General features: G+C 43.6%; 1 protein-coding gene across 2 annotated transcripts in view; it reads right to left on the bottom strand.

Moving 5' to 3' along the window:
- The window catches only part of gas7b (growth arrest-specific 7b), a 55873-nt gene that overhangs the window by 27146 nt on the left and 11405 nt on the right, over nt 1-17322 (bottom strand). For both annotated transcript variants that reach the window (XM_056296824.1, XM_056296823.1), the window contains exons 2-3: nt 11758-11875; nt 7029-7106 (exon numbers count right to left, since the gene is read on the bottom strand). In XM_056296824.1, coding sequence (XP_056152799.1) covers nt 7029-7106; nt 11758-11875 — 196 coding nt within the window. The remainder of the gene's footprint in view (nt 1-7028; nt 7107-11757; nt 11876-17322) is intronic.

Below are 17322 nucleotides of genomic sequence, written 5' to 3'. Positions count from 1 at the left end.
AGTTTAGATATATGTATTTTTGTTTTGTATATTTCTGTCTTGGTGTTGCACTGCTGTGGGGAATGATGTTTTATTTCATGTGCGCAAGTGCATGAAATGAAACGACAAATAAAGGGATTCTGATGACAGATGTATGCGGACCTCGCTATACTGTAGATTAGAAGTTACAGAAGTCTGCAGAACCACTGCCAGCGTGGGACAGAACCATCTGACAAAGCCTGTGTTGTTGTTGTTGCTGCTGTTTGTCTCTCTTAAGGAAAAGGGCCAAAGAGAGACAGAGGAGGCCTAAATTCTGTCAAGACTACAAGCATAGTAACAGGAGGTTTGTGTGCGTGTGTGTATGTGTGTGCGTGTGTGTGTGCGCACACTCAAGTGCTTTAGTACAGCTGGGGAAACTGTGGAATTTCAGAAGTATTCACTGCCTCAGGGCACTTAAACTGGGGGACGTTTACTCATCCTCATCCTGACGCACAGTAAGACTTAAATCTGAATCTGTCTTGAATCTTTTAATTCTAGTTGTGCTAGCTCGAGTATCCCAGCTGTTCCTATTATCACTAACATTCCTGTCATTACTCATAGATCTGTTAGCCGGAACGCCCGCGTACACAGCAATGTGAATAATCTGGTTAAGACTGAGATTAAACTGGACACACCACCGGTGTCAGAGTCTACCCCACTCCCTATACTTAGCCCTATAGGCTTTAAGAATAGGTAGGATTAAGGTTTTATCTATTTGAATATTAGCAGCATTACTAGGCATGACAAACTGGATCATCTGAGAATGTTGGTAACACCAATGGATCCTGACATTGTGGTATTATCTGAAACTTGGTTAAGATGCACTGTGAGGGAGCCTTGGATGATTACAACTGCTTTAGAAGTGACAGAAATTCAAGAGGAGGAGGTGTGGCCATTCACTCAAGAGCTTGTTTTACCTGTACTGTTCTTGATGCAGTCACAATGGAAAAAATGTTCTGAGTTTTTGACTCTATATATTGTGAAAAATAATTCTGTTATTGTTGTCGGAGTGTACAGACCTCCTTCTGCTTCCTCCTCAGCTATTGACAAGACAGCTGATCTTTTAGCGCAGCGGTCGGGAACCTATGGCTCGCGAGCCATATATGGCTCTTCCGGTGACGGCATATGGCTCCCAGACAATTTTGAGTTGAAAATTATTTTTTTTTCAAAAAAATCAGTTTGGAACTGATTTTAAAATACTTGTGATATTTCTTAATAATACTGTGTCATTTTAAAGTAAACAGAAATTAGTTTTGAAGATAAATTTCACGGGTCACGGGTCACCCGTGGGTCGGGTCGGGAACCAATGGCTCGCGAGCATGTCCGCGTCATTGTAAAGGTGAAGAAATCAATTTTATCAGATAGCCAACTAGTTTATCCGCTTCAACCCTTGTAACGGAAAAGATGGCGAAAAGAAAAAAAGACGATGATTACCGTGCATTCCAGGCTGCGTGGACAGAGGAATTTGCATTTGTGGAGAGAGCAGGATCTGCGGTATGTCTAATATGCAATGATAAAATTGCATCGATAAAACGGTCAAATATAAAGCGGCACTTCGATACGCACCATGCTTCATTTGCATGGAAATCTCCAGCGGGGGACAGCAGGAAAAGGGCACGCGAGGAGCTACAGCGGAGAGTGCAGACGAGTCAGCAGCAACTACGTGTGTGGACCAAGCAAGGTGACGGGAATTCCGCTAGCTTTGCGGGGGCTTTGGCAATAGTAAGGAATGGAAAGTCATTCACAGATGGCGAGTATGCCAAAACATTCATGCTTGATGTGGCCAATGAACTGTTTGATGACTTCCCAAATAAAGACAAGATAATCAAACGAATAAAAGACATGCCCCTGTCAGCAAGAACTGTGCACGATCGTAGCATCATGATGGCAAATCAAGTCGAGGAAACACAAATTAAGGACATAAACGCCGGGACATACTTTTCTCTCGCGTTAGATGAGTCAACAGACGTTAGCCATCTATCTCAGTGCAGTATCATTGCCAGGTATGCTGCAGGTGACACACTGCGTGAGGAAAGCTTGGCTGTTTTGCCAATGAAAGGGACAACAAGAGGAGAGGATTTATTCACGTCTTTCATGGAGTTTGCTAAAGAAAAAAAACTACCGATGGATAAACTTATTTCTGTCTGTACTGATGGTGCACCCTGTATGTTGGGGAAGAACAAAGGATTTGTAGCGCTTCTCCGTGAACATGAAAAGAGAGCCATCCTAAGTTTTCATGGCATCCTGCACCAGGAGGCGCTTTGCGCTCAGACGTGTGGCCAGGAGCTTGGCGAGGTGATGTCTCTGGTCATTCGAGTGGTCAACTTTATTGTTGCCCGAGCTTTAAATGATCGCCAGTTTAAAGCTCTGTTAGCAGAAGTTGGGAATCATTATCCCGGTCTGCTTTTACACAGCAACGTGCGTTGGTTGTCAAGGGGGAAGGTGCTCAGCCGTTTTGCAGCTTGCCTGAGTGAAATCCGGACTTTTCTTGAAATGAAAGGCGTCAAGCATCCTGAGCTAGACGACACTGACTGGCTCCTGCAGTTTCACTATCTCGTGGACATAACTGGCCATCTGAACCAGCTCAATGTGAAAATGCAAGGTACTGGAAATACAATCTCATCCCTTCAACAAGCAGTGTTTGCATTTGAAAGCAAGCTGGAAGTCTTTCTCAGGGACATTGAAACAGGTCGTCTTCTGCACTTTGAAAGACTGCAACAATTTAGAGATGCATGCTTAGCAAGTGACTCCACTCAACATCTGGATCTCCAGCAGCTAGCTGGCTTTACGTTCAATCTCCTGCAGTCATTCAAAGCACGTTTTGGAGAATTTCGTGCGCGCACTGGTCTTTTCAAGTTCATCACTCATCCACATGAGTGTGCAGTGGACAAAATCGACCTGACATGCATCCCCGGGGTCTCTATCGGAGACTTTGAGCTGGAAGTTGCTGACCTGAAGGCATCAGACATGTGGATGAGTAAGTTCAAGTCACTTAATGGAGAGTTGGAAAGTCTTGCGCGACAGCGAGCAGAGCTGGCGAGGGAACACAAGTGGACAGAAATTAAAAATCTTCAACCTGAAGACCAGCTGATTCTTAAAACTTGGAACGAGCTTCCTGTGACATACCACACAATGCAGCGTGTGAGTATTGCCGTATTGACCATGTTTGGCTCTACATATGCATGTGAACAGTCTTTCTCGCATATGAGGAACATTAAGACCAACCTACGCTCACGTTTAACTGATGGAAGCCTCAACGCCTGCATGAAGCTCAACCTCACCACGTATGAACCAGACTACAAGGCCATCAGCAAAACCATGCAGCACCAGAAGTCGCATTAAAAGTAAGACATATTTAATTTATTATACGTTAAAAATACTATATGGCTCTCAATGAAATATATTTAGAAATATTTGGCTTTTATGGCTCTCCCAGTCAAAAAGGTTCCCGACCCCTGTTTTAGCGCCATATAAAAACTCAAGAGTTGATTATTCTAGGTGATTTTAACTTACACTGGTTGAGTTCTGCCTCTGATTATTTGATTATTTAGAAGAGGTCTGTGGCAATATTAATCTTTCACAGGTAATTACTGACCCTACCAAGCCAAACTTAAAAAGACCCCTCTAAGTAATCTCTGACTGACTTAATTTTAACAAATGGAAAAGAAAAAAATTATGGACTCTGGTGTTTTTGAGCTTGGTTTTAGTGATCATTGTCCAATAGCTTGTGCTAGAAACACCAGGATGAAAAAACTATGTTGGCGTATGGTGATTAGATGGAATTTCAAATATTTTGATGAGCAGGCCTTCTTGAATGATCTTTTGAAAAGTGATATTCATTATACTAATAAAATCCCAGATGTTGGATTAGCTCTTTACCATTTTTGTACTACTTTTAACTCAGTAGTTCATAAGCATGCACCTTTTAAAAAATACAGAATACAGAATAGGTCAAGTCCCTGGTTCTCAACAGAAACCTCCTTTTACTTATAGAGAGAAATAAAGCCTGGACTCTCGCCAGGCGTACTGGGGACCCCGGTCACTGGCTTATTTTTATGAAGCTAAGCAACAAATGCACATCTGCAATAAGAAAGGCTAAATCTAGTTATTATTTTTAATTAATTCCCACAGTGTATTCAAATCCAGCAAAAATTCTGGAAGGCAGTAAATTCTCTTAACCACAAGTCTTCCCCTTCATTTCCTACTCGCCACAGCTAATGGGTGTTCAATTTCAGACCATAAAGAGATTTGTGTAGCTTTTCATAAACATTTTGCATTTGCTGGTAGCATATTTGATGAAACTTATACAGGACACCATTGATCCCAGCACCCAGATAATGCCATGGCCTTGTTTTACACTACAGCTGCTCTCTCCTGGTGGTGTGGCATGGCGTGGACAATGCATTACTAGCTTTAGACATAAAGAAATTGATTGGCGAGGATAAACTTGATCAGTACCTTTTAAAGCTTGCCATTTCAATTGTAGTTAGCAACATAACATATATTTTTAACCTTTCAGATTTAACTGGTACCGTTCCTAAGGTCTGGAAGGCTGCTTATGTAATTCCTTTACATAAAGGTGGTGGAACAAGTGACCTTAACAATTATAGGCCTATATCTAAACTATATTGCTCAGCAAAAATACTAGAAACGCTTGTAAATAATCAGCTTAAATAATTTTTCTAAGCACATTCTATTCTAACCATACACCAATCGGGTTTTAGAGAAAAGCACAGCACTGTTACTGCCACCACTCTTGTTTTAAATGACATTATTTTAGTTTGGGAATGAAGGAAACACTGTGCAGCTCTTTTTTATTGATCTTTCTAAGGCATTTAATACAGTTGGCCATGCATTGCTTTTAAAAAGGCTTGTTTCAGAGTTACCTCATGGAGAGACAACAGTGTGTGGCTATTGGAAATGTTAAATCTGAGTTTGTGCATATTACTAAAGGTTTAACTCAAGGTTCAATCCTGGGGCCTGTTCTGTTCACTCTGTATATGTATATAGGGCAGCACGGTGGCCCAGTGGTTAGCACTGTTGCCTCACAGCAAGAAGGCCCTGGGTTCGAATCCCCAGGCCATCCCATGTTCTTTCTGTGTGGCATTTGCATGTTCTCCCTATGTCTGTGTGGGTTTCCTCCGGATGCTCCAGTTTCCTTCCACCATCAAAAAGACATGCATGTTAGAGTTAATACTCCTTCCTGCCTGTGCCCCTGACCAAGGAGACCAATAGGAAAAAGAAGTGGAGTTGGTCCCTGGGAGCTGCACCGCAGCTGCCCACTGCTCCTATACAATAGGATGGGTTAAATGCAGAAAACAAATTTCATTGTAACCAAACAACTGTTGAATGAAAAAATAAAGTGGGTTTCTTCTTCTTCTTTCTTCTATATAGAAAATATAGTTTCTTCTGTAACTGGGTGTAATATTCATCTTTATGCTGATGATACTATTTTGGACTGCAATGCCAATACTGTACATTTTGCTGTTAAACCCCCTCAGCACTGCTTTACTGATTTACAAGTTGCACTCAATAACCATAAATTAGTTCTTAATGCTAATAAAACGAAATTTATGCTTTTCACCAGAGCCAAAAATATTGATTATGATAATCAAATCATCTCTACTAAAAATGGTAAAATTATTGAAAGAGTCACAGAACACAAGTATCAAGGAAGGAAGGAAGGAAGGAATTTGGATTGATGAGAAGATAACTTTTAAATATCATGTATCTAATCTGGGGAGCAAATTAAGGAAAAAAATAGGTTTCTTCTAAAGGAATAAAATGTGTTTTCATCTGCACTGTAGAAGGACGCTTATCAAGGCAACTTTTCTCTCAGGATTGGATTATGGTGACATTTTATACTTGCATGCTTTAACTGCGTCCCTGAAGCCCTTGGGCTCTGTTTATCACTCTGCACTAAGATTTATTACCGGTAATAATTATAATACTCATCATTGTGAGCTGTATGCTTAGGTTCGGTGACCCTGTCTCTCTATAAGGCATGATAAACACTTGACGTTATTTATTTATGAGGCCCTTGCTGGTTTTTATATTATTTTGTTTTTGTCTTTTAATGCAGGCCCCTATTGAACACACTCAAATGATTGGATTATGTTGCAGGTGCCGGCTGCTTTCACTGAGCTTGGAAAATCCAGTTTTTCGCACTGTGCACCTGCAACCTGGAATAACATGCAGAACATCATAAAACATGCCTCATTTTTATCCTTAGGGCAATTTAAATTTGTAATTTCATCTTATTCAATTTCCAACTGCTTGTGTTTTTAGCTGACTCGTTTGCTGCAAATTTTAAATTGCTTTATTTATATTTTTAAATGTTTTATATGTTGATATTTTACTAATTTGTTTTTTTATACCTTCCACTTTTTTATCGACATTTTTTTATCAAAGTATCTTATCTGTGTTTCTTGGTGCCTACAATGTGTTGTTTGTTTGTTTGTTTGTTTGTTTTTTTTGGCTCTGCTATATTGTAAATGAGGTCTCTACCTCAATATATCCATCCATTATCTGAACCGCTTATCCTGCGCTCAGGGTCGCGGAGATTCTGGAGTCTATCCTAGCAGTCATCTGGTGGCAGGTGGGAAGACACCCTGGACAGGCTGCCAGGTCATCGCACAGGGCCGACATACACACACACACACACTCACACCTAGGGACATTTAGTATGTCCGATTCACCTGACCTACATGTCTTTGGACTGTGGGAGAAAACCGGAGCACCCAGAGGAAACCCACACAGACACAGGGAGAACATGCAAACTCCACACAGAGGATGACCCGGGATGACCCCCAAGGTTGGACTACCCCGGGGCTCGAATCCAGGACCTTCTTGCTGTGAGGCCGCCGCACTACCCACTGCACCACCATGCCGCCCTACCTCAATATATTTCAGAGTCTAAATATAGGTTGAATGAAGGAATGGAAGTTAAAGTGAACTTAGGAGAGAGAGAGAGAGAGAGATGGAGAGAGAGAGGTTTGTGGAAAGCATACCTGCTGGTAAGGAGCTCTTGTGTCTCAGAGGGGTTTTAGGGGTACCAGGGGCACTGGATGGTCTCTCCCATGTCGTCTCTAGAACGTAGCAGAGTTTGGGAGAGGGGTACAGAAAAAACAAAGAGATCAGAAGACCAATACCAGTTTGGACTTTCATAATGCTGTAAAAGTCTGTCAAGCTTGTTACGGGGGTGCTGTTTGTGGAGACCATCATCAGATGCAGTGATTGCAGACACCTGTTCATACCTGCAGCATCAAGGGCTCAACAGAGAGATCGGCAGTATTATTTGCCTTAGCTTTTGAATGGAGTGCCAACTGAAAACAGATGCATGCTCTCATTGCCTAGATAACTGTGGGGGAAAACCATGTTTAAATCTGCTGCAGTTATTTGACCAGTCTTTATCTGCAGGTCTGCATGACCGAATAGCTACACAATTAAAATCCACATCTACTGGTGAAAGCGTATGGAAAATGGAAAGCAGCTCCCGCAGCATGACTGACAGGGGCCCAGACAGAGCAGAAAGTCTGTTTGATTTTTAGTTGCACGTATCCAATCTCGGTGCCGCATTTGAGCCCAATTAGTCCTTTACTGTCAACATAAAACGAATGGCCGTAGACACATAAGAGCTTTTATTTCGTTTGGTCCTTTTCGACCGGCTCTGCTCCAGTTGGCGGTGCTTAGCAGCAGAGACAAGTGAGTAATGCCCATCGGCTCAAATGACACGCATGAGGGGGATAACTGGCAGTGAAGCTCAGGAGGAGAGGCAGTGCCTTCACATCTGCTGTACAACGGCACCACGTGTCTGCGGTTCAGGGGGCCCGAACGCCTCTATTACTCCACCTTAGCCTGTCATAGAGAAATCAATAGCGTTAAGAAGAAGGGGGCATTAATGGAGAAGGAACACGGCATAATCCATTTAGCCTGAGGAAATAGTTTTCATGGCGTTGTTATCGTGAATGTTTTATGAAGGTTGTTTTGTAGTCGAGACAACATTCAGGAATCTGAGTTTATGTTGCCAATACCCAGTTTGACGCGATCAGAGTCGGTGGGTTGACGGAGGGAGAGGAGGAAAAGTATCGCCAGCATAACAATTGCAGTTCAAGTCAGTTCATAACGCATACTCTTCTAAGTATTAAAAGCAACTTGACCCCTGAAACAATAGAGAATCCACAATTGTTGAGAAAAACGCCGAAAACGATCCTAAACGATGTACTGGGCAGATGAGAAATCCTGCATATTTACTGTAATGCTCGGCATTCAGATGAACGGGATGGGTTACTAGGCAACTGGCCCTTGAAATGCAGATTGCCGTGATAATTTTGCTTCCAACAAGTTTACACAGGTGAGAGATGAGCCTCAGCACCTGTCAAGCTCACATCTTCAGACGTAGCTAATAAAGCACCGGCCAACACAACGCCGAGGAGCTAATCTCCACCAGCGTCCTTAATCACAGACGACTTATCATCACAAACTGTAATGAGGGGACCGGCAGACGACTGGCCTAAACCGCCTGGATCATAGACATGAACATGAGAACACGCAGCTGAACACACACACACACACGTGTCCGCTTGGTACCACACAGGGCAGATGTGTGTCAGTCAGTGGTGTGTGAACGTGATGCTGGCACTTACTGAAAACCAGCAAATCAGCAAAATCAACCGCTCCTTGATAGACATCAAGGTTTTCAAATTCAATAGTACAAAAGTACCGTGTTATTACTGGATGATGTCTGTCGATGATGTCTGTCCATCCATCCATTATCCAAGCCGTTTATCCTGCTCTCAGGGTCGCAGGGGATGCTGGAGCCTATCCCAGCAGTCATTGGGTGGCAGGCGGGGAGACACCCTGGACAGGCCAACAGTCCATCACAGGGCCCACACACACACACACACACACACACACACACACACACATTCACACCTGGGGGCTATTTAGTACGGCCAATTCATCTGACCTACATGTCTTTGGACTGTGGGAGGAAGCCGGAGCCCCCGGAGGAAACCGACACAGACTCGGGGAGAACATGCAAACTCCACACAGAGGCTGACCCTGGACGACCCCCAAGGTTGGACTACCCCAGGGCTCGAACCCAGGACCTTCTTGCTGTGAGGCGACCAAGCTAAGCACTGCACCATCGTGCCGCCCTATTGGATGATATCTCACATTTAATTCAACAGATAACACATCTTGCAGGCTATTGTGTAAGAGCTATAGGTCTATATCTATATCTACTATATATATATATATATATCTATATATATAGATATATTAGTAATTATGACCCTGTAACCCTGGGGAGGAGTTATGTTTTTAAACTGTCTTCCACCGCTATTCCCAGAATTCATGTGAAATATCCCCGTGTCTGAACAGCGGGAAAGAGTAGTGGCCTAGTTAGGACTGACACCGTTATATTTTATTCATAGCCATATGACTCCCTCCCCTGTTGCACTGGCAGCCGCCCGTCTCTGGCTTTATCAATTAAAATTGAACCATTTCACGTGCCGTAACCTCTCCCTGCATACCCAATGGAGGACGCTCTTGCAAGAGACAACTCTTACAATCTCGATATCAGACCAAAAGAGACGGTACACATTTAAATACTTCAGCGTTATTTAGCAGCGAGTTGCTTCCAAGGACACAGACTACATCAGAAATTTCAACTGCAAGACCGTCCTGCACAGAATTAACCTCAGTATGAAGTTATGTATGCGGGGCGCCCCGCTAGTCGAATGGTTACGGTGCACGCCGCACAACTGCAACGTCACTGGTTCGATTCCAGTCAGGGACCTTGGTTGCATGCCATATCCATCTCTCTCTCTCCCCTCCGCTTCACTGTCCGCTATCCAATATGGGGAGAGAATGCCAAAAAGAAAAAAAGAAGAAGTTATGTGCAGTTGGATCTTGCAGAAGACATTTTTAAATACTTGGAAACTGGACAGCCCGTGTGTCTTTGGTAAATACAGCTATGTTTGCTGGGACTCTGAGGCACTGGGACTTGAATGTTTACGAAGCAGCCCGCTAGGAGTAGGAATGGGGACCGGTGAGTCTGAGGGAAAGACTGGTACAAAACCACAGCAGCCTGTACAGCTGCATGCGGCAATGCAGGAAGGGGGAAAAAAAACCTCCCAAGAAACAAGTCATAACACAAGGACAGCACTCGCCCACACCCGCGCACACACGCGCGCGCACACAGTTACCATGGCGATAGAGAAACATTAAACACGGGTACAAACGCTAAGACAGATACGCAAAATAACACTATCTAATCTCGCTGAACTTCAGGGTAAAGAGAGGGAGGTCCGGGCTGAAATAGCCGAGGGTGCTATAAATAATGATTGTTTCGCCAAAATGTTATCAGATGGGGCTGTGAGGAAAAGGCCCGGAGATACAGCTGCTGCGGTGGTGAATTACAACAGTAAATGTGCGCACGCAGACCGAGCACTCTGCATGCTTCACTTTTCTCATTGTGAGGCGAAGATGCGGAAAATAAGTCCTGGTGATTTGCGTTGCCCTCAGCGGGCAGCCGTAGTGTCTCGGCAGCCGACGCCGTTTCATCCGGTGCTGAGAGATGGATGCTGCAGATGTGTTTTTATGCGAAAAAAAAAAAATTATGTAAAATTAATCCTTTTCTCCAGGGGCATATTGAAAAGGGGTAAAACAAAGGCTATATGGGGACGAAAAGAGTGGCACCACATTGCTGCCGACACATCTGACAGTATCCCTCTGGAATATGATCGCTGATTATCTATTTAAGATACGCTGCCAGACACCGCTTCAGCAAGATAAGACCGATCGGTACCATGCCCTCAACAATAAAATAGGAACTGGCGGGGAAAAGACTGAAAAGTGAGGAAACTGTCTTTAAAACCCACTGCTTTGGACCCTGTTGCTTTGTTTCACCCCCTCAGCATCAACACATGAGCCATCCACTTGGATCTTAAAAAAAAAAAAAAAAGAGAGAGAGAGAGGGAGAGAGAGAGAGAGGGACAGGAAAAACAGAAGAGGAGTTCCAGCCCCTCTGGTCTTGTGCCTGGGTGGAGCCCTAGACTTAATTTTAGATCTCCCGTCAGGGCCGGAGCCAGACGGCTGCCACCCTGATCTGAGACGTGCACCGTGTGAATGTCTTTGATGCGACACCGATGACACTGTTAATTGACTGGTAAGCCTCTTCACAGTAATCCAGCCATGTGAGGAATATATATATATATATATAGTTCACACCGCCATCATGTCAGTCTCTGCAAATTGGTGTGTGCAGCCTGTAGGGAACGTGCACTTAACCTTCATTAGTCCCTTGAGTGAAACGCACTGAGAGTCACCACCTTGCAAGGCAAGATGTATTAATGTTATCATTCAAGCTTTGTTGTCAAGCTGGTGTTGCTATGTCAATGAAAAAGAATAGGGCATTAAGCTTCTTTTGTGCCTATGTGTGTGTGTGTGTGTGTGTTGGGGGTGGGGCGGACAGAATGGTAATTGTTTTGACACAAACAAGGCATGGAGAAGAGGAGCTATCAGCTCCAAGACTCTGAAGTACCGTTCCTCCCCTGGTACCAGCTCCTAACTCGGCTCGTAGGGACACAGAGGGTGCCAACAGAATTAAACTGTTCTCCAAACAGATGGAATAGCTCGTGTCACGGTTAATATAAATCAGTCTGGTTTTTTTTCTTTCTTTGTAAAGCTAAAACTTTGTTCCCGCTCATGCATCTGCTGTACAGCAACTCTTACCATTGCTCGCCGTGTTGACGTAGTACCGCCGCCCTTGTGGAGACATGTAGCACCTCCAGTGCGGAGGCAGGGGGTCTCTGAGGTCCTCGACGGGGAGTTGGCTCAGAGATGCTGTCTTCTGTCAAAACAGGAAAGCAATAAATTTATCAGTGAGAGTTAATAATCAAAGGATAATAAAAAATACCACACTGGCTCTCAGCCAGACTCTTCTGTTATCGTTCCTCACGGGTCTCTTTTGCTCATAATTGGGTGTAATTGCTGGAAATATAACTATCAACATAAAACAAAACTACTTAACAGGCAATGCAAGAGACAGACAAGCAACACAAAAGACCCCGCTAGGGTTCAATGAGGTCCTCATTTCCTGAAGTATTTCACAACCAGCAACCAATGACATCATCGGAGCGGGCTACAGATTTGTACTGCCACACAAAGAACAAACTGGCGTGGGCCTTCAGCTGGAGCGAGACCTAGTGCTGCAAAAAGTATATACGTGCACACAATGTACTGCCGGCGAACATGGAAGAAAGCGTATTACAATGTGCACAGCTGCTGTTGATTATCATGAAAACAACATGGCTAAACACGGGGCCAAGAGCATTGTAACACATTGTGGAGAGACTATTGTGAGGCCTGGGAAAGCCAGATGAAATTCTGTATCAATTACAGGTTTGTTACTGGGGCAGTGTCCAAGTCACTCATGCATCTAGAGGGGTTTAGATTAGTAACCATATGGAAATTCAATCCATGTATTGGATTGGTTCTAGAGGAGCCCCCCCCCCCCTCAGCAGAACGAGCTCCTTATTGTAATGTCAACAACTGAAAACAGAAGAATGAGGCATGTACTGTAAGGTAGTAAGAAATCCCCATGATATAAGACAAACAAGAGAGTCAGAGTGGAGCAATTTTGATTAGCTAAAATGCTAATGCTACTCACGTCTGTATATTGGAGTGAATTTTGTCAGTTGCAGATGTCAGTATAACCAGGGCAATGTCATGGTGTACCTTTCAAAGTTACGCTGAAATAACAAATGTTTTAATTTTAGCTTATTTTATCATGCCATGCACCATTTTGCCAAGGCCCTGTGATGGCCAGGCGGCCTGTCCAGGGCGTTTCCCCGCCTGCCACCCAGTGACTGCTGGGATAGGCTCCAGCATCCCCGCGACCCTGAGAGCAGGATAAGCAGTTTGGAAAATCGATGGATGGATGACAAACAAATCATGAAGGCTCAACTCCTTATAAATTGTCGGGACTATCAAAACGGCAAATGGCGCGTGGTTGTATTTCAGTTTAAAAAGTTTAGCGGACTGTGAAAGAGGCCATTTGAAAAATATTTTTTTAAACCGATGCAGCTGAGTCGGTTGGCCTCATACTGCATCGGTCGAGGCCCGGATTGACAACGGCCGCCATTGGTGGTGTGCCCTCACAGCTAGGGTACCGATGGAAACTATAAAACCCGCTGTGGCGACCCCTGACAAACGGGGAACAAGCCGAAAGAAGAAGAAGCAGCAGAGAAGTGCTGCATTTCATTCCTGAATAGGCTTCCATCCCCATAAACCCTGAGTACACCATTACCCAGAATGCTAGCTGCTAACGTCTTCTCTCACTAGCGTATGCAGGCTGGAAGGGGTACATTTTGCAACATGTATGAAGTGGAAAGAGAAAGTTTGCAGAATAAAGTCCGAGAGGCGGGACGGGAGTGGAATCTGATGGGGATACTGGGAACAGAAGGAGAGGGAGAGGAGATTAAAATCACCAGGAAGGCACACTTTACTTTCTTAAGTGACACAAGGTTGATGGGTAGAATGACATGATGTTACACACTCTTGTACTGTAGGTGACGGTTTGCACCTTAAAGTTGTTTGTGAGCTGCCAGTAAACCAAGCGGAGAAGAAGAAGAGTGAAGGGGCGGGGCTTAATTTCTGACACTAATGGCGGATACCATATCTAAGAAGAGATTAGCTTGAAAAGGAACGTTTACGTGCGTGGATTCTCAGCTAAGATGCAAGTACATAACCCCCCAGTCGAAGTTTGAAAGGGTGTTTTTTCCCCCCACAAATGTTGCAATGCCTTACTAAACTTCACGTCACCCGGGTCATTTTCTTGCACTATATATTGATTGTTGTAGACAGCATGCTTAAAAAACCTTTCCTTTTCATGCCATGTAACACTCCCCACAGCCATAAAATTGGATAACTTCCCCTTTAACTCAACAACACAGCTAAATTCATTTGTTTTCAATCTCATAAGTAAGTATAAGATAATAGAAGAAAAAAGTAATTCAAAGGGATGGCAGTAATCAGAAAAAGCAGTAATGCGTGGACGGAGATAAGTTTCTCCCACTACGAGTTCCGTCGAGTCTTGGGGGAGCTCTTCTAGAGATGTGTTTGGATTTGGGGGCACTGGAGTTTAAATAGAATTGCTTTCATTGTAATTATACACAGCTAGAGACCAGGGTGAGAGCAGAGCTGACTTTTGGACAAGCACCACATCAGCATCAAACAAACCTCCCCATATTGCTTTTCTTCATTATAAATGAAGCGTCTCATCAATCAGCCGATGTTCAGCATGAGCAGAAGACGCTGCACTGATCTGGGCACAAACCGTCTCTCCAGAGAGAAGCGCCTTGCTCCTCCTCCCTTTTCCTTTATGTCCCAAAATGAGGCTGTTAAATGGAAATGCTGCTCTTGAGGAAGAGAAGAAAAGGAGGAGCATGAAACGATGTCAGCCCCTGGATGACTTATGACTACGTATAATTACAAAGTCTCCCGCAACACTGCTGGGATGTTTTCCCTTTGAAGGTCTCAGTGGTCACTGTTAAATTTGTCCTCCTCCCGTCTTCAATAGATGGATTCGCGTAACTAGTCCAGTATTTTCCTCTGCATGTTGTAAAAATATTGGCAAAGAGGAAAGAGTGTGGTGTGAATGGGAATTGAAAAAGGAAGCCTGGTTGATGGCAGTAGCATCATTCTGGTATGCCAGAAAAATGAAGCTATTTCCAGCTGTGGCACTGACAGAACATCAGCTCAAATACTGAAAATAAAACCGAAATAGAACGGTGTAACGTTACAGCGGGACTAGGCACCATTCAAATGTGTGCAGAGGCAAGGCATCCTTGAATTGTTTTGCAGCCCGTTGAAACAATGCTGCTTGTTGTCTCCAAGCCAAACATTAGAGGCGATTTAATCTGTTTACTATGTAATTGCATAAAAACAGGAAAGGGCCATGTTAGAAAAAAAGTCATTCGTAGTCCACCACAGTGAAAGTGATGGTCACTTGAAACCCCAAGTAATGCAGTAACAAGAGACACATGGATGTTTCTAACCATCTCCTGCCCCATGCTAGTATATACCAGCTCCCTTTAGACACGTAAACCCCGTATCATCTGGGGATGTGAAACTCAATGTTTGGTTACATATTCATTGTCAGTAAGGTGATACCATTGCCTTGTTTTTCTCTAAGCTAAGCAGAGATCTCTGAAGCAGGCTAAGATGGATGGGAGAGGGCTGGCTATGGTCAGCAGGACAAAAATCAGTCTGCAAGATTCATGGACACGGGCACATTTTTGGCTGTTGATATGATTTGTTCCTAGCCCTGCAATAAAACGAAGAAAATATTCCAACACTGCCTTTGAACCAAGTAATATTCAGAGCCATAGCTACGCCTCCATCATGCGAACTGCCAAATTAAGCTAAGCCCTGATTGAGGATGGTGTGCTTTGAGCCAATAGAGCCTGGGTTAAAGCCGTCCGTCGAGACAGAAAGTGTGACAGGTCTCTCAAGCAGAGCAAGAGACATGCGTGAGCAAATGGGAACACCTAAGTACCGGAAATTTTGACAAATATAGGAGGCAGCTTGCCTCGACATATGAAACATTGAATAATGCACCATTCCAGATGGTTAACCTTAGAAACCCCAGACTGCCTTTGGCTCCACATTCTCGGCATGCCAGAAAAGCCCCTGGCAGGCAACAGAAGGAGTCATCCGTGGCTAAGATGATTGAGTGGCAACCACAACAATCAAGTCTGCTCCCACTGAGCGTGTGTAAAACTGCACAGCCAAATTCGACATGTCTGTCCTTGGGGCTGAAGTTTAATTAAACATACCGTATATTAATTATTAGTCACTGAGGGAAAAAAATGTAGATCAGCATGTAGATCTGTTTGTATTTTCTCAGGTTAGACTTGGAAAGCGAGCATTGCTGCACCACGAGTATAGCTAAACAACTTAAACTGTGTGTTTCTGTTCAGCGTATTCAGACCAGGTGAAGTACACCCGGAAAACTTTGTTTTGATTTTCAAATACTGCAGATTAGTGTAAACTATGACATCATACACTATACGGCTCATGAAAAATAACAGAATCCAGTTCGCAAACAAAATATGAAGTGTAGTCTGCAAGAAACAGGAACATACTTTGGTATGTCTGGTATTATACATGGACGCCTTGGTTTACTCCCTCCAGATTATTTCCCACACCCCCATAACACAGGCAGCATCTCTTATACTGGAAAACAAAATACCTCACAGTCTCTCCATTTTCAGGGATGCTGGCGCCTTGCCAGGAAAACCTGGAATAATTTTGTTAAATTCCCTCAGAAAATGGCCATAAATAAATAGCCAGCCCTTCCCCGAGGTCAGTCAGAGAATGAAAGTCGTAGTGAAGTTGGTCATTACCCTTTGGCCTGACCTTTAATAGACGAAGCCGAGGCCTATGGGAAATATTCTGCCTGCTTTAGCTTCACAGACATTACAAAATGAACACAAACCCAAGGAAAAAAAATCTCACAGATAGTGAAAATATGGTGTGATTGAAATAAGCGTTTTTTTTTAAATGGCATCCCATTAACAGATGCAGTGCAGGCCTGACCTTGTGTACTGCAGTATAGAGGGTCACAGAGGGAGGCTGCATGTTATTTGCAGGCGGGATAGATAAGTACATTCTTTAAAATGAAGAGAGGAGCTGCGATGGTTATTTTGAAAATGCGTCCTCAGTGTGGGTTAGGGGAGCAAAAGAAATGGAAAAACTTAAGAGCAGTTTGTCGGCTTTCCAAAGTCAGACCGCATATATAACGAGGCAACAACTATCATACTATTTTAATAATCCACAGAGCATGAAAACAATTTCAATTTCAGCCCACTGTGATGTACAAAATTAAATAGATTCACCCACCGAAGACAGTCAAGCAATTATTTTAGGCTTTGCAGATTACAAAAGTCTAATCTAGATGGGTAACATAGAAATGTCTTGACTTATATTTTGAAATTATGTGATCACTGAGTTTTTTATGTAAAGTAAATTCGAGTGAAGTTACAAAAGAGACACTGTCAGAATCGGGTGATTCACCAGGTCAAGCGTTTACTGTTGTGAGGTGACAGGTGTTGTGAAAGGCTTGGCACCCACTCACCGGCTTATCTGGAAGTGGACAAACGGGCAACCTTGCTGGACTAAAGTTTTAACAGGCTGGATTACTGAAAGTTTAGCTGCCCTCACACATGCCTGAGTGACTCACTACCTTTTGACTTGTGACTGAGTGTGTTTGCATGTGTGTGTGTGTGTGTGTGT

This window comes from Lampris incognitus, chromosome 17 (genome assembly GCF_029633865.1).
Source record: "Lampris incognitus isolate fLamInc1 chromosome 17, fLamInc1.hap2, whole genome shotgun sequence".
In the NCBI taxonomy this organism is placed as follows: domain Eukaryota; kingdom Metazoa; phylum Chordata; class Actinopteri; order Lampriformes; family Lampridae; genus Lampris; species Lampris incognitus.
Note: the sequence above shows the minus strand (reverse complement) of the source record. Positions and strands in the feature narration are given on the sequence as shown.